Source organism: Eretmochelys imbricata, chromosome 3 (assembly GCF_965152235.1).
Source record: "Eretmochelys imbricata isolate rEreImb1 chromosome 3, rEreImb1.hap1, whole genome shotgun sequence".
NCBI lineage: Eukaryota > Metazoa > Chordata > Testudines > Cheloniidae > Eretmochelys > Eretmochelys imbricata.
The window spans coordinates 1,591,609-1,609,760 of NC_135574.1; the positions used below are offsets into that span (position 1 = coordinate 1,591,609).

At 47.0% G+C, this 18,152-nt stretch overlaps 1 protein-coding gene across 3 annotated transcripts in view; it reads right to left on the minus strand.

Annotated features, from left to right (window-relative positions):
• TMEM214 (transmembrane protein 214) overlaps nt 1-17,776 on the minus strand; it is a 37,386-nt gene extending 19,610 nt beyond the window's left edge. For all 3 annotated transcript variants that reach the window (XR_013345529.1, XM_077812257.1, XM_077812256.1), the window contains exons 1-6: nt 17,641-17,776; nt 16,389-16,594; nt 12,382-12,532; nt 6,838-6,972; nt 5,284-5,366; nt 697-802 (exon numbers count right to left, since the gene is read on the minus strand). Coding sequence is in view for 2 of the 3 variants with exons in the window: in XM_077812257.1 (XP_077668383.1) it covers nt 697-802; nt 5,284-5,366; nt 6,838-6,972; nt 12,382-12,532; nt 16,389-16,594; nt 17,641-17,776 (817 nt within the window). In the remaining variant the exon portion in view is untranslated. The remainder of the gene's footprint in view (nt 1-696; nt 803-5,283; nt 5,367-6,837; nt 6,973-12,381; nt 12,533-16,388; nt 16,595-17,640) is intronic.
• Between the last annotated feature and the right edge of the window lie 376 nt (nt 17,777-18,152).

The window sequence follows — 18,152 nt, forward strand, 5'->3', positions numbered from 1 at the left end:
ATGGCCGCTCTCCAAAGGGGAAGTGAAATAGTTGCTTAGAGCACTGCCCAGCACGACTATTAGTTCTGAAAATTAGCTTCTCTCTCTCCATGCCAACAGTAGTTTGAAAATAACAATCTAGCACTTTCTAGAGCTGCACATTTTGTAGTATTAAATGTTGCACTTTATGGATCAGAAAACACACGGAGGTCCAGAGCATGCGCGTCACTTCCAGCCGTCATTCCCTGGTTAAACCCAATCTTTGTTTGCATCAAAGTTAAGGAACAAAGGAACTTGCAAAGCCAACAAGCACTAGTTCCTAAGGAGAAGCAGTGAATGTAACACCTGTTACATCTCTGCTGCACTGATGGATACCTCCCAGAGGGACATCAGTTATTTCATTTGCAAACAAGTTTCCAAATAAATTAGGTGACCCCCTGCTTTTACTGTTTAAAATGATTTACCCCAGCAATGAAGTCATGAAAGTGAGGTAAGAGAAAGCTAAATCCCATTAGAGAGAGGAGCCTCACCACACATTTACAAGTCTTGCATGAATTATTTGGGGTCCTTCACCCACTGTGCCCCACAGCGGCATGCCTTTGCTATCTCAGGTACGTGTCCTGTTTTCAAGTAGAGCGGAGCAAGTGCATGAGTGGAAATTAAGTTCACTCCCTGGATCTCCCCAGACTGCATCTTCTGGATTCAGGCAGCTCTTACCTTTCAGTCCTTCAGTGAGGTCTGTGAATCCAGCTTGTCCCAGAGCCCACATGATTGAGAGGCATTTCATTGGCTTGTTCTGATGGGACCGTAACAGCTCTAAATACTGAAGGAAAATCAAACACAAATTAATTTTAAAACAAATTCCACAGCCTCCCTCCCCCCATAACATTCTACCAAGAAAAGGCAGTGAAAGGCTCAGAGCAACAGTCTGTGAATCTGATCCCCAGCTAAGCCACTTTGTGCCATGACTTTGACATGGAATTTGAGGATAGGAAACAATACGACAAGAGTAGCTGAAACAAATCTGAAACTGAAGTGTTTGCAGGAAGAGAGAGAACTATACAAGATTCAGAGCAAAAACGTGATAACACGAGACTAAAACAGACGGTGTATTTTATATTTAGTGTCAGACATTCCCCCAGATGCAACTAAACGCAGCTGTATCAAAGCAGATATATTGCTTCAAAGCACAGGAGGGGAACAAATATGTGGTCCAGCAGCAAAAGATCTATCAAAATTAGGCTGCAAATGACCTCTGCACAGGGTTAAAGGCCACAAGATACACACACACACTGAATAAATCCATTCTACCTGCCAGTGCATTTAAGATATAAGTGAACTGCCACTAATACTATTAGCCCCAGAAGCGGAGACAGGCGGTGGGGAAAAAGTAAAAACCGGGTGAGATGCCACTGCTGTCTTTTCTGTTCTCTTCACATCTGTTACTGGTCCCCACAGACTCTGGACTTCAACTGCCCACAAATACTCAGACATACTGAGAGACAGGTCAGCATTCTCCCCATACCTACACTTACTGTGTGGGCCCATCATGCTAGGCCCCGCCCACACACACAGGGAAATGCAGTCCCTGCCCTGACCAGATTATGCTTCAAGATAAGCTATAACAAATGGATGCAAAAGACAAGAGGAAGGACTGGAGAGACCCAGGGTACTGCCGTAAGCTCAAGCAGGGACAGGCTGGCTAGGACCACAGCAGGATCCTGCTTGGTCGTTTAGAAGGATTTGGGGTTTTTTTAAACAAACAAATGAGAAGCTGCCCCCATCCCCAGTACAGCTGTCACCAGCCGGATGATTTATTCTAGCTGTGAGCTCTGTGAAGGACAGGAGGCAGGCTGAACAAATCACATTAATGAACCCTGACTCAGAAGCTTGGAAAGCAGCCTCGTTCTTCATTTCCTGACTCTCAGTTTCATCAGCTGAACAATACTTACAGCCCCAGAAAGGCAGTGTAGTAAGTGGAGGCCCTGAACCATAAACCTTTGGTATCAGAGGCCTGGTATGAGATCTGAGGCCTGAACTAAAGTAATGGTCAAGATTTTGCTAACATAAAGCAAAGTTAAGTTGTGAGCCAGAGGTAGGCCCTGCTCACAAAAGTTGGCAAGAAGAAGGCTGCTAATTGGATGTATACACATATCTATAGGGGATCAAGCACTAATAGGATAAACATGGGCCAGGATGGCACCAGAACGGTCCGGTACGAACACATTCCACAGAGATAATGAGGAACAGGCTGACCCATCCTAAAGACAGGGTAAAAAGGATAATATGATGGACAGACTTGTTTGTTCAAACCAACACGTACCAGGAGAGAGGAAGCACCCCAACACGCAGAGGGGTTGTACCTCGATGCCTCAGGAGTGATGTATAACTGGTCTGTACTTGTATATAAGATGCATCCCTGAAGATAAGATGTGTATATGTGCAATTAGCAGCCGCCTTCTTGCCAGCTTTTATGAGCAGGGCCTGCCTCTGGCTCACAACTTAACTTTGCTTTATGTTAGCAAAGTCTTGACCATTACTTTAGTTCAGGCCTCATACCAGGTCTCTAATACCAAGGGTTTATGTTTCAGGGCCTCATCTTACTACAGGCAGAATAACTGATGCTTCTTGGGTGATGCCTATGCAACGAATGTGGGAATTTTCTGTAATGTTTTTATGATCCATATGCCAGCTTCGGAAGCCCTGTGCACTTGGTAGTGATATACACTGAGGCCTGGTCTACGCTTCCTCAACATAACGATGCTGCTCAGGGGTGTCAGGGCGACGTCAGATAAGCTGACCTAACCCTTGGTATAGACGTGACTAGGGCGACAGAAGGATGAGTCCGTCAACTGAGCTACTGCTGCGCAGGGAGACAGACATCAACTGAATAACCCGTTCTGCAGCCACAGCAGCATGGCTACAGTGCCGCAGCCGTGCCACCGTCACGCCCGTAGCGTAGGCATCGCCTAGCTGGAAGCAGACTCTTCACAAGGACTCGCTCCAATACACTCATGTGAATGGAGAATCTGGAAGGCTCAATGGAAACCCCAAGGGAAGTTAACACCTTGCAACCAGCAGCCAAGAGAGAAGAGCAGCAGAGAAGAAAAGACCTAAGCTGGAAACCAAAGAGGGAGTCAAGTGTGGACAGACATCTCTTAAGGGGGTCTGCTGGGACAGAGACAAAGAGAACAGAGCAGGCAAAGATGGGTGCAGAGCAATCCTACCCTTCCAGGAGCAGCGGCAAGAGGCCACTGTTTCTTCCCAGTATCCTAGTTCTTGCAAGCAGGTGCACGGCGTATAAGCCATATGAGAGAAGCTCACACAGCCCCAGGATGCAATACGCCTGATTCCGCGGTTAGTGCCATTAGCCCCTCACTTTTCTGAGCACACTTACAGTCAGAAAAAAGGTCCGTCTCAAACACCTGTCAGCCTGGTTGTTGCCGATACGGAGCCTTAGTGACCTCCCCCGGCCGCTGCGCAGCATGGGGAGCTGGGGCAGACAGCTCAGGCAGCTGTGTCCCAAAGTGAAACCGAGCGAGTCAGTGTGGAGGCCTGGGGGTTGGATTTTTTAACATTCATTAAAGAAACTGCCTGTTCCATAGCGGCTCACAGAAACCTTCAGAGCCGGGCCAAAGAGCAGTTTTATGGGGGGACAAAAAGAGGGAAAGCTCACAGCATCCAGCTAACTCCAGGTTTTCCAGAGTGTGGCCTTCCAGAACTCAGCCATGCCATCCAATTCTCACAGGTGGGGCCCCATCCACTCCTGCCTTCTCTTCTTCTGGCCAGACATTAATTAAAACAAACCACAAGAGGTCACATAAAAGTGAAATTGTGGTTTGTTCTGGGCCACAGGAACACAGGGTTCAAACTATAATGGGCCAGAAAAGCAGAGTCAGCAGCACAATGGGATGGCACAAGGCAGAGCCACAGCCCAGGGCACAACCGTAGTGACTGCATGGCCCACATGCCAAAGTCAGTGGCGTTCGTTTGCTTTGAACCAGTGCGATATTAAAAAAGTGGATCTCATCACTAATTAACACCAATAAGCAAAGCTAACAGGTAAACTTCCTTCTCCACTCTCTCCAGCCCAGAGAAAAGCTCAGTGGTTTGAGTATTGGCCTGCTAAACCCAGCGTTGTGAGTTCAGTCCTTGAGGGGGCCATTTAGGGCTCTGGGGCAAAAATTGGGGATTGGTCCTGCTTTGAGCAGGGGTGGGACTAGATGACCTCCTGAGGTCCCTTCCTACCCTGATTGTCTATGATTCTATGATAAAAGAGTGCAGTGACCTCTAACAGGGAAACAGGTTACTAGACAGGAATGAGATTCTTCAAGGGAGTGGCAAAACGTGGTACCTGTTATTTACTGTGACTCTAGCATCTGGGCAGGAGGCACTGACATCCACCTGTTTATTGTGGGCTATTTCTACCCTCAGGAAATTTTCCGACCATATCCCTTTTGGGAAGGCAGCTGTCAGGAATACTCTATCTCAGTGGCTCTCAACCTTTCCAGACAACTGTACCCTTTTCAGGGTTTGTCTTTCGTACCCCTAAGTTTCACCTCACTTAAAAACTACTTGCTTACAAAATCAGACATAAAAATAAAAAAGTATCACAGCCCACCAGTACTGAAAAGGAGTATCTGTGGCACCTTAGAGACTAACAAATTTATTTGAGCATAAGCTTTTGTGAGCTACAGCTCACTTCACTGGATGCATCCGATGAAGTGAGCTATAGCTCACAAAAGCTTATGCTCAAATAAATTTCTTAGTCTCTAAGGTGCCGCAAGTCCTCCTATTCTTTTTGCGGATACAGACTAACACGGCTGCTACTCTGAAACCTTACTTTCTTATTGTTACCATATAACTATAAAATAAATCAACTGAAATATAAATATTGTACTTACATTTCAGCATATAGTGTATATAGAGCAGTAGAAACAAGTCAGTGTCTGTAGGAAATTGTAGTTTGTACTGACTTCGCTAGTGCTTTTTATGTAGCCTGTTGAAAAACTAGGCAAATATCTAGATGAGTTGATCTATCCCCTGGAAGACCTCTGCATACCCCTGGTTGAGACCCACTGCTCTATCTGAATGATCCACCAGTATGTTCTATGCATGCTGGTCAGCATATGGGGGTGCTCAGAAGGCTCATGGCTCTCTCCACTAAGCTAAGCAGATCCCTTGTGGCTCATGAAGCAAGAGATCTTTCTGAAGGACCAGCAGGACCCGCTTGTTAGGAGGGGAACCGCTGTTTGGTTTTACGAACAGGCCAGCCTAGTAGCTGGAGACACACATTCAGCTCACCTTGCCCAGATTCACGGTTGCAATTTTAGGCTTGTCCAGCACCACTGCCTGTATGCAGATCCGGTATCCATGCAGCGACTCCCCTGCAAAACACGCCACACCAGGCTCAGACTAAGCTGGAGTCCCAGCATTTGAAGGTTATGTTGCTTTTAAACACATCTCTCTTCTCCCTACAATGTCCAAAAACTGAAGGGTTACCCCCCCACACACCCCCAAACGGCACACCCAGCTGGGTTCACACAACCCGTTCCCGCATCCAGCGGCACTCCCTTTTGCTCACTAACCCTTTCATAACAGAGGTGGGGCCCAGCATGATGCTTTCGGGTCCACTTCTTTCTTATCCACCCTCCTTGCTTTCCATTCCCACTCTGGGTCCCTCCCTCCTCTCTCAGCTGTGCTGGTAGCACACAACTGCCTCTGTTAGAACGGAAGCACAGTCCCACCCCTGAGAGATAATCACCCCCACTGTGGTGATCCCCAGCAGCCCCTGCCCCAACCACTCCACAACTGAGTCACCCAAGTTTCCAAGAAAACAGGCTTCTCCAGGCAGAAAAACCTCCTGCCTAGCCCAGGCTTCCAAGGAATGCAGAGGTGGCTTCTGCTGGCTCCCAGACAGATACTGCCACGGGGTAACTCAGTGGAGCAGCCTGGGGCTAACCCCATCCTGGTTTAAATTAAAAAGGGACACGGGGGGTGGGGAGGGCAGGAAGACAGTGGCTGGTGATGGTTATGAGAAGCAGCTCATTCATTCCTTAGTGCTTCACTATGATCACAAGTTGTGCACACTGCAGCCACGCTGCAGCACTGAACCAGTGGCAGCTCCCTGTGAATTAAAAAGTGAAGGTGGAAGAAGCACAGGAAGCTCTTTCCGATTGTGAGGTCAGCACATTAGCGGAATGGCTCTGCTAAAATGATCAGCAGTGAAATAGTTAATGTTGGTATTTATGGTATCTTTAGGTTTCAGAGTTAACACTCATTGAGACAAATGGGGCAATTCACACCTCTCAGAGCTGTTGTTTTAGGCAGCCCACAGAGTCACAAATGGACAGCATCAGTTCACACACTGGTCACGTGTTCGCGGTTTTCTTACTTAAACAAGCAAGCATCGTATAATGATCACTCTAGGCTTGCTGTTGAAAGCGTGTGCCAAAAATACAAGGGAAAAAAGGGGCTGGGAGGAGGGTATTTTCCATGAGGCATTCTCAACTCAGGAATTCCCTCCCTGCTACGGTCCTACCGAGCCCAAATCTGAGCTGCAACTATCAGAAATGCAAATCAATCAGAAGGGGTGTCCCCCCAGCAGTCTGCATGCTTTACCATACAAGTGCCTACAAGCTGTTAGGGTAGTGGCTAGTGATAAACAGAAATACACAGCGAGAGATTCCTGCCGCTTCAAAACCTTCCTCAGCCCCAGAATGTCTCAAACCTACTACCTCTAGGCTGGGCCTGAGAATGAGCCTCCTGTTCTAGTCGTTCTTGGAACGACCGAACATAGGCAGTACCCATAGCCTAGAGATACTGAACTGACTGGGCCCTGGTCCAGGTGGCTCTTACCAGGAGTTTTGTCCAGCTCTTGCAACATCGTATAAATACAGTGATCGAAGAAGAGCTCCAGCACGCTGGAGGCTTTCACTAGCAGGGACTTGATGATGCTTCTCAGCTCCTTGTTCACAAGACTGTAGGGGTAATCTGGAGTCAGAAGAACACACAAGTGTGAGGGAATTTCATGGGCCCACATTAATAAATGCTACTATAAAAGCTTGCAAGTGGCTTCAAGGGAACATGTGCAATGCAGGGTCAATAAGCGACTCCTATTCTCAGTTACGCCAGAGGAAGCGTGCAGAGTTTAGGAATAAAAAGATTATTTTTTAACTGCTGGTTTCACCGGAGTCACGTGGGATTTGGGGGACAAAACATTACAGTGCTGTCTCTGTCTTCTAATCTACAGGAACGAAACTCGGTGGTTTGGCAATGCATAAAGCAGAAGAGATTCCTGCAAATAATCTGTCTTTACAATTGTCCCTTTCACGATGGATGAACAGAGACCTTTGTATTCAGATTCTTGCTTCCAGGTAGACAGTGAACCACCACCGGAGCAAGTCATGCTGTCCTATGATTAAATCGCAGTTTCCCAGGCATCAGCAGTGCTCCAGAAGTGAGTTAGCAAGGACCGTAGGGGATCTCAAACTGCAGGTCACAAGTATATGCACAAAAGAGAGCAACTGGTATAAAATATATAATTTAAATCTAGCGTTTTAGAAAGTTACACACACCTTTCCATCGCCATGTAGCGCATTTACTTCAGAAAGTATTGCAACCATAAGATGCAGCGATCATTGTTCCTAAACAAAATATACGTTTGTAATATCACCACCTTAAGGAAACTGGACTCTGGGGATTGGAGCATCGTGCGCGCAGGTTTGTTGTTTTGAGACTAAAGAAGTGGGACTGAGACAACATGAGAGGGCTTGACTGTTCAGCAGCTGACGAGCTGCATTAAACGCAGAGCAATCAGAACACTGAGATCAGCAAAAAAAAGTAATTTATAATTTAACGGTCAGCCACACAGGCAGGGGCGGTGCTGGGGGGGAGCCTTTGCAGGGGCAATAGCCACTCCAAATTTGCCTTATCCCCCTCCGACCCCCCCCCGAGCCAAACTCCACAGCACAAATATCAAACGTTGCACAGAAGTAAGGGTGGCATGGTATGGCATTGCCAGTCTTACTTCTGCACTCCTGCTGCTGGTGGCAGTGCTGCCTTTAGAGCTGGGCACCCAGCCAGCAGCCCCCGCTCTCCAGCCACCTATCTCTGAAGGCAGCTGGGAGGCTGTGAAAAGTGACTAACAAACATACAAATATCACTTTTCACAGCAGACTTAGTGCCCCATTCCCACCCTTTCTTCTGCGCGGCCGCTGCTTTCAGGGCTGCCCAGTTCTATCGGATGAGCCTCCGTCAGCAGCCGTGCAGAGGTAAAGATAGTAACAGGGTGCTAAGTCTGCTGCAAAAAGTGATATCGACCAAGTTTCTTTGAGCCCTCCCCAGTATTAAAAAGTAACTAGTTAACAAGGTAAGTTTTATGCTTGTAACAATCATTCAATAAAAATGTGTTTTAGTCTCAATTTAAAAGCGGTGAGAAAACGTAAATTCATTTTGAACAGGATTATAAATTTAGCATTTAAAATAGTGTTCAACAGAAAAAGGTGTTTTTAATTTATAAGAGGAGTCGCGCTCAGAGGCTTGCTGTTTGAGAGGGGCTGCCAAAACAAAACGTTTGAGAGCCACGGCCACACAGGAACTTTGTTGCCCAATTTTAGAAGACCAGGTGAGAAAATGTAGGGTCTTGGGGAGCAGGTAGGATTAAGGAAAGTCACTAATTTGTCAGTTCTCTGCCATGTGTGAAGACTGACTTTTTAACTAGCGTATGCAGATGTCAGATTACAGAAGTACACAAAATTAAGCAGTGGCCCATGCTTTATCTGCACAGTCACAGATAAGGGTTATGATTCTGTTCCACCCTCGAGGTACACAAAAGCCTGGTGACTGAGGAAAAGCTACTTTTTAAATGAAAAACATTTCGCTTTGTATAATGTGCGCACACGCAAAGGATCTGAAACAGATGGGCACCAACACACGGCTCATATGCAGAGTGAGCTTTAAAATCCAGTGTCTGCTAGGAACCAAGTCTCTAGGTTTCCTCTGGTGCTGCTGAGCTAGCAGTAGCCACTACCAAAAATGTCATGCAAGCCTAGCATAGATAAGGCCAAAGTCAACATACTCAGCCCTCCGCTCCTTTAGTCCTCAGATTCCTACATTCCAAGGCCAGAAGGGATCACTGGGACCATCTTGTCCAGTGGTCCCCACACTTTTTACGTCGTGCCCCTCCTTACTGCTGTCCATGCTCCACACACACACCCCAGGAGCCTTGGTTGGGAGCCAGGGCTAGGACCACAGCTGGGGCCGATGGCCAGAGGGGGGCGAGGGGGCCAGGGGCGCTCCCTCCCCGTATGGGAGTTGGCCTGGACTCCGCCACCCCCCCCCAATGTTCCCCCGCACCCTCTTAAACATTCCTCCACGCCCCCCTAGCGGGGCGTGCCCCATAGTTTGGGGACCACTGATCTAGTCTGACCTCCTGAGAACTTCAAAAATAATTCCTAAAGCCGATCTTTTAGTAAAACAGCTTATCTTAATTTAAAAATAGTCAGTGATGGAAAAGCAACCACAGCCCTTGGGAAATTGTTCCACTGGTTAATTACTCTCCCTGTTAAATATTTACCTTATTGCCAGTCTGAACTTGTCTAGCTTCTACCTCTATCCACTGGATCTTTCTCTGCTAGACTGAAGAGCCCATCAACTATTTGTTCCCCATGTAAATACTTACAGACTGTGATCAAGTCACCCCTTATCCTTCTCTTTGCTAAGCTAAATAGATTGAGCTCCTTGAGTCTATCATTATAAGGTAGGTTTTCTAGTCCTTTAATCATATTCATGGCTCTTCTCTGACCACTCTCCAAATTATCAGCATCCTTCTTGAACTGTGGGCACCAAAACTGGGCACAGTATTCCAACAGCAGTCACGCTAACGCTAAATACAGAGCTCAAATAACCTCTCTGCTCCTACTGGAGATTTACGTTTATGCAGGATCACATTAGCTCTTTTGGCCACAGCTTCACACTGGGAGATCATGTTCAGCTGATTATATGTAATATGTAAAAATGGCCTGCATTTCTTGTCACTAGATGTATGCTTTTAGCCATATTAAAACACACGTTTTCGTAAACTGGGAGGAAGCAGAGACCCAGATAGCTCTGAACCAGGGACCTGTTTCCTTAAATATTTACCACATACCCACAGGTTTTGGGTCATCTGCAATCTTTGTCTGTGATGATTTTATGCTTTTCTTCTTGGTCACTCAAAGGATAAAGAGCGTACGGCCTAGAACTGATCCCGGCAGGACCCCACTACACACACCTCATTTACAATTACAGTTTGAGACTTATCTGTGAGCCAGTTTTGAATCCATTTAATGTGTGCAGTGTTAATTTTATATCAATCTAGTTTTTTAATCAAAATGTTATGGGGTGCCGTCAAATGCCTAGAGAGAAGTCTAAGTATATTATCTCAACACTATTATGTTGATCAAATAAACTTGTAATCTCATCAAAAAAAGATGTTAAGTTCGTTTGACAGGGTTGATCTCCATACACCCATGTTGCTTTGCATTAATTATATTACCCTATTATTAATAGTCTTATATCAGCTGCTCCATTATGTTGCCAGGGTTCAATGTCAGCCTGACAGGCCCATAGTTACCTGGGTCATCCATTTACCCTTTTAAAAACTGGCACATCATCAGCCTTTCTTCAATCTTCTGGAACTTCCCCAGTGCTCCAAGACTTACTGAAAAATCAACATTAGTGGCTAGTTCTTTCAAAACTCTTGGACGCAAGTCATCGAGATCCACTGATTTTAAAAAGTCTGACTTTAGTAGCTTCTGTTTAACATCCTCCAGAGATACCAGTGGAGTGGAAAGAGTGCTATCATCACCATATGATGAGACTACATCATGTGTCTTTCCCCCAAATACAGAACAGAAATATATATTGAACAGTTTTGTCTCTTCTGCATGATTATTGATAATTCTACTATTTCCATTTAGTAGTGGACCAATACCATTGTCAGGATTCTTTTTGTTCCTAATATATTTAAAAAACGCCTTATTGTCCTGAACTTTGCAGCCACAGATTTCTCCTTGTGTCCCTTGGCTTCCCTGATCAATTTTCTACGATTTTTAATTTCTGATTTACATTCATTACTGTCAACTTCCCCTTTCTTCTATTTGTTATATATATATTTTTATAGCTGCCTTCACTTCCCCTCTAAACCAGATCAATTTTTGAACCAGCACAGCCTTCTTCCTCGATTGTGAGATTGTGCCTTTGGAGGCATCTAGTAAAGTGTCCTTAAATGATTCCCAATTATCATTCACATTTTTCTGATTAAACTCTTCCTCCCAACTGATCTGGCTCATAATTGCTTTCAGCTTTGCGAAATTGGCCCTATTAAAGTGCCAAGTATGTATATTACTGGTCTGGACTTTATGCTGATTGTGCATTCTAAATGTGATCAAGTCATGACCACTTGTACCTAAGCTACCATTAATTTTTAGTTCGGTGATCAGTTCCTCTCTATCTGTTAGGACATGGTCTAATACAGAATTTCTTTCCCCAAGTTGGCTGCAACACTTTCTGGGTTAGGAAATTGTCATCTGTACTGTTGAGACATTCCAAGGATGTTACACTACTGGTAGCTTGAGACCTCCCACAGGAGTCACTCAAACTAAAGTCCCAAGTGATTATGCACCTTTTCCCCCTACACATTATAGACAGGTGCATAAGGAAGTGGTCATCTGGTTCCCTGCTGTGATTTGATGGTCTGTTGCAGACACCAAATAATACACCATCTTGTGCTCTCACCCGCCAGGACCACGATCTGTGCCTGTGAGGGACAACAGAACTACAGCCCTGATGAGCACTGGTTTTCTTTAGCATATTGTGCATTAACTCAACCTCAGGTTCAAAATTTTTTTCTCTGTGACATAAATATGCAGGGATAAAAATGGGAGCAGGTTTATAAGGAAGGGATCAATTTGGGTTTAAAACGAGACCTGTATCTTAACATTACAGTTAGCAAGTTTCCTTATGGTGATGATTAGACCACTAGCTATTAAGTAGGTGGGCTAATTTCAAGCACCATGTCACGCAGACCTGCTCGGAGCAGGGTTAGACAGCAGAGCGGTAAAAATGCCTAAGTTCTGTTTACATAGCAGGTGCCACCACTCCAACTCCTTTTCTGAGTGCACCCATGGGTGTTGAGTTATGGGCCCATTTTTGCCAGCATAGATTCAGTGTGTGTGTCTTCAAAGCACCTAGCTCAAGGGCACATCAGAACTGACCAAGATGTCTGTATTATCAGGCTGGCATCAATGTTTGTAAAGCAACATGCAAGAGCAGAGCACGGCGACCAGAATGAGGTTTTACTGCCCTCGTGCCGCTCAAGCATTTCACGCTGGACAGTTTGTTCTTTAAAGAGTCACTGACCAGGAGTATGCTGGCTGAGAGTGGGGTCGCTCCGAGGGGTCTGCAGCTTGTAGTTTAGATATCCAGCCAGGTCTTTAACCCACACAGATGGGTTCTCAGGAAACACGTTCTGACTTTTATCCAGCTCCTTCTGAAGTTCTGTCAAATCAAGCTGTAAAAGACACACAAAGAACATGGTATAAAATCTCAATCTGAGATTCAGAGAATGGATCTGAATCCTAAGTATCCTCAGTATGGAAGAGTGAGATCTGAAATGTAAGTTAGTTCAGGAAGATTGTGTAAAAAGACAGCTGAACTACATTTCCATCTGTACTGGTTCAAGAAGAGCCCTGCATTTCCAGTATAGGACATACAGGCTTCCTAGGGCCGCGGCCTTCACCGCTCCCCCACTCACTGACCCTTTGCATCCTTACAGGAACAGCAACAGTGATACTGATCCACAAGATCTGGTTTTGTTTCTTTACATAGAAACTATTAAAACCGGTAAAGCCCAATGCTGAGCCCAAAGAGAAGAATAAAAAAATATGCAGGGACCTGAACACTTGTCCAGAACTGAACAGATTTTTATAGCAAGACTGAAAGTCAGTAAAGCAAATAAAAATAGAACGCTGCTCTAAACCGAAAAGAGACTGTGCAGACTTGCCCCTTCTTGCTCCCCATGAATATGAAAGTCAGAGCTGGTGACTAAAATATGTTTTCTCCACCGTATGCACCTGTTAGCACCGGCAAGCCAGCAGCTGAAAGGGAGTCACAGATGGACTCAACTATTTTTTGCAGCAAGAGAACTATGTGCTAAGTTTCAATTACAAAGCCAGTTGGTTCACTGTGTGCATCCCCACCAACTGGCAAAGGGAAAACCAGGTGTTACCAAAGGCATAATCCGAAGATAACAAGATAGCACGTAGCTGCATTTTTCCAAGCAGTCAGAGTCAACCATGCTGAGTTGTCCACACTTACCACTACGCACAACTGCATTTGTATCAGAATCAGTTCACTTTGGGGCATCAACCTGCACAGAGACCTGGAGGTAGGAAGTGACTGGATAGCAAGATTCCTTGCTTGTCTGAACGACCCAGAACCAGCACACTGGGCCAATAACTAGTCTACTTCAAGATACGTTCTTATCATTGTCACCCTCTACCTATTTGGCACATCTTGTTTTAAAATTAGATTTGAATCTCTTCAAGGCAGGGACCATCTCTTGCTACATTTGTAAACACACCCAAAGCCAGGAGGGCCTGTTTGCCTGGAAACATTACTGGATCATTGTGCACTAGTTCACTCCACCCTCAGGGACCAGTCATGTAAGCTTCCTAACTTCTATTAGGAATTCCATTCTAAAAGCCAGGCTATTTATCCCCTTCCACACTCGTTTGGTTTGGATTGCTCTTTTTAACGCCTAACGTCTATCCTTCTTGTAAAACACAAAGACAACTAACACTAAAAGAAAAGGAGTACTTGTGGCACCTTAGAGACTAACCAATTTATCTGAGCATAAGCTTTCATGAGCTACAGCTCACTTCATCGGATGCACGGTATGCATCCGATGAAGTGAGCTGTAGCTCACGAAAGCTCATGCTCAGATAAATTGGTTAGTCTCTAAGGTGCCACAAGTACTCCTTTTCTTTTTGCGAATACAGACTAACACGTCAGTTACTCTGAAACCAACAATTAACACTGACGCACAACATGCATTTGGCTTAAACCAGAAATCGAATGTAAATGGTAATGTCCTTCTCCAACAGAAATGTAACAGACACCCCTATGATGAGCATGGAATAAGAACCTAGATTAAAGAGAAGGAACTGAATACAGGAGCCCAGCAGACAGCTGGTGCACCAAGTCTTCATTATCCCATGACAAGCTTCAATGTAATCCTTGTCTGGCTTTTCTAAGAGTCAGTCTACACTCAGGTACTATGCCAATGGGCGCTGTACAAGCACCTAGGCAGACAAACATTCTAGCAGTAATTTCCCCCTACTCTTACTCACACCTTCTTGTCAACTGTTCGAATGAGCCATCCTGATTATCACTACAAACATTTTTTTCTCCTGCTGATAATAGCCCACCTTAATCGATTTGTCTTGTTAGAGTTATGACAACCCCCATTTTTTCATGTTTTATGTATATATCTAGCTTCCTACTGTATTTTCCACTGCATGCATCTGATGAAGTGGGCTTTAGACCACGAAAGCTTATGCTCAAATAAATTTGTTAGTCTCTAAGGTGCCACAAGTACTCCTCATTCTTTTTGGGATTATAGTAGCACCCAGGAGCCCCAGTCATGGGCCAGGCCCCATTGGGCTAGGTGCTGTACGAACACAGAACAAAAAGAAAGTCCCAGCTTGGGCTTTGGCCAGGCATAGCAACAAGATGTTTGGTTTTTTTAAAAAGGAAGTCAATGTTCACTTCAAATAATCAACGTGACCTCCAAGAATGGCACTAGACACACCAAGACAGTAGCCGGGAGTGCCCCCATCTCATCTCATTTGCACTGGGGGCATTAGAATGATGATACTGGGACAGAGGCAGTACACTCCCTATACCATTTTCCTATCAAGATTTAAAAAGGTCATTAAAGCTAATGTTAAAATTATATAATACACAGGTTAAGAGTGTCTGTACATCCAGGCATAGTGCTTAAATTATCCAAAAGTCCAAAGGTTGATCTAAAAGTCATACAATACATATAGTATATTAAAACTCCAAAGAGTCCCTACTGCTCTGCAGAGACGTTTATTCAGACAGTGCAACAGTGAATAGCAAAATACTAGTTTGGCTCAGTGAGGACTAGGGCACATCAAAGGCAGCAGCCTCTGAAATCTGAATTCTAGGAAGTGGTAAGATGGGCACTTTCCAAAACCGGGGCAGAACGGAATGCTGCTCCTCAAGGCACACAGGTAGTCTGGGCATCACAATTTGCCCCACTAGTCTGGACAAGCAATCTCTTACAGCTCTGAAAGCACCAGGGGCAGCATCCGAGTCCCCACGATAAAAGAGCAACAGAGAGAACAGCACAGGAGGCGGGAGCTCAGAAACCTTCACATTCTTGTGTACTCGGTTTTTACATTCTGCTGCTCCCATCCAGTTAAATTACCCGCAAGCTTTTCCCGAAAGCTGTTTTCCCTTTACATCCTCTGACCTTTCTTATTACTGTGAGATCACAGAACTTCTCTTTAAAGACACGTTTTGCCACTCGTCATTTTCCCTTACATGATGCTTTTGGACCCCCTGCATTCTTCCGGACCCCTTTTCAGCCCACTCCCACATTTCACCTTCTTGCTTTTCTTAACATGAGCTTCACAGATTTCTACAACACGGCCCATGCCCACCCTGGTCTTTAACATGAAGGTGCAAACCCTGGAGATAACAGGTCCCAGCACGCAGTATTCCAGGGTGGTGAACTGCTTGCTGAGACCGGTCAGTGCCACCACCCTATTTTCTCCTATACATGGAACAAAACCTCAGTCCCAGTACGCCATCTTGCCCCCATACCCAACACATACCCCTCAAAAACCGCTTCAGGGCTCGCTTCTTCCATGCAACCTGCCCCTGTAGCACACATTAGTCAAATGCCTTCCCCACCCCAACCTTAACAGTGGGTAGTAGAAGATGGAAAGGGGGGGAAACGAAGAGAACACTTTCCTACGGATTGTTCAGTGCATCTTTCCTCATCAGGGTTTGAATTTTGGAAGCTAAGAAGCCCAAGCAAAGGACTATATTTGTGTGTCAGACAGCACTGAGCAAATAGCTGGCATTTAATTACATTAATGCATACATCTCTGACAGCTCTAATTTACACAAACGAAATGCCGTTCTTCAGATTCTGCAACACAAACATTGAGGTTGGAGACTACGAGCGCCCTAAGCTCTGCGGCAGCTCTGGACCTGGCTTCTTGTGGCATCACCAGGATGAGTTAAGATGAGCAGGCCCATCTATAAACTCCTGACTGCTGATGCACTGCTCTTTACGCCCTTCTGCTTCAATAGTAGGAGGTGAAACTCACAGCTTTCAGTGCATCCTCCAGCGTTCGGAATTTGCCTTGCTTGAGTCCTGCATCAACTGCGGTTGACTTTTTAGCATTTTTCCCCATGTTCTGTTTTTTGTGATGCTGCTCAGGGACAGGGGCTGGAGGCACTTGCTCTTTGTTCTGCTTCTTCACGGTTTTCTCAAACCCCAGCTCAAAGATGGTGTCTGATGTAGTGATGGGCACTAGAAATAAGAAAAACAGAGGGAAGTGATCCATTCGGCTGAGACCGTAGAGGCCGCTCAAGTACAAGCAGATGTATTGGGATGAAGCACATCAGCTAAAAAAGACCCCGTAAAAAAGCAAATCCAGTATTAAGTCAATAAAACTTTTACAAGCCAGGGACTACAGCTCCTTAACAAACCACTATCTCCCTTGTACAGAGTCTTGGCCCTGCAGTCCATCTCCTTCCCCCCGGGCTGAGCCCTGGGCAGCGGGATAGGCTGCACGGCAAGTCACCATTTAATATGGAAAAAGAAAAGGAGGACTCGTGGCACCTTAGAGACTAACCAATTTATTTGAGCATGAGCTTTCGTGAGCTACAGCTCACTTCATCAGATACATACCGTGGAAACTGCAGCAGACTTTATATATACACAGAGACCATGAAACAATACCTCCTCCCACCCCACTGTCCTGCTGGTAATAGCTTATCTAAAGTGATCACTCTCCTTACAATGTGTATGATAATCAAGGTGGGCCATTTCCAGCACAAATCCAGGTTTTCTCACCCTCCACCCCCCCCCCCACACACAAACTCACTCTCCTGCTGGTGATAGCCCATCCAAAGTGACCACTCTCCCTACAATGTGTATGATAATCAAGGTGGGCCATTTCCTGCACAAATCCAGGTTTTCTCCCCCCCACCCCCCCCAAACTCACTCTCCTGCTGGCAATAGCTTATCCAAAGTGACCACTCTCCCTACAATGTGCATGATAATCAAGGTGGGCCATTTCCTGCACAAATTTGGCTCTGCCCCCCAGGGGGACCTGAGCCCTCCGCCCTCCTCCCCCCAGCCCGCCCGCGCCCACACCCCCCCCGGGAGGGGGCTGAGACCCGCTCCCGCTCTACCCCCGCGAGAGGGGCCTGAGCCCCCCCGCACGCTCTATCCCCCCGGGAGGGGCCTGAGCCCCGCACCCCCCCGGAGGGGCCTGAGACCCGCCCGCACCCCCCCGGAGGGGGCTGAGCCCCGCTCCTCCCCCCGGGGGTCTCCGCCCCGCCCCCACTCACAGGCCGAAGGCAGCAGGCGGCCGCTGTTGGCCTCCTGCAGCGCCCTGCGCCCGCCAGCGCCCCCCGCGGGCCGCCGGCCCCGGCCCCTGCGCACCAGCTCCCAGCGCCCCGCGCCGGCCGGGCCCGCCGAGGCCATGGGGCCGCCCGTCACCGCGCGCCGCGCCCGCCGAGTCAGCGCGCAGCCAGGGCGCGCGCCCGCGGCAGCTAGGGGAGGGGTGGGGGCGCGCGCCACGGCCCGCGCTGATTGGCCGCCGGCGCGCAGACGCGCCCCCGGGCCCCGCGCTCGCCCTGCCACGTCTCTGCCCTGCCCCGCCCCCCCGGCCTCGCTCACGTGGACCAATCGGGGCCGAGCAGTGGCTGTCTCCGCTTGGGCGGGGCCATTCTCCCCCCCACCCCAGAGCCCCTCCCCCACCTCAGACAGCTCAGAGCCCCTCCCCCAGAGCCCCTTCCCCCCACTACAGACAGCTCAGAGCCTCTCCCCCAGAGCCCCTTCCCCTCACTCCCCCACCTCA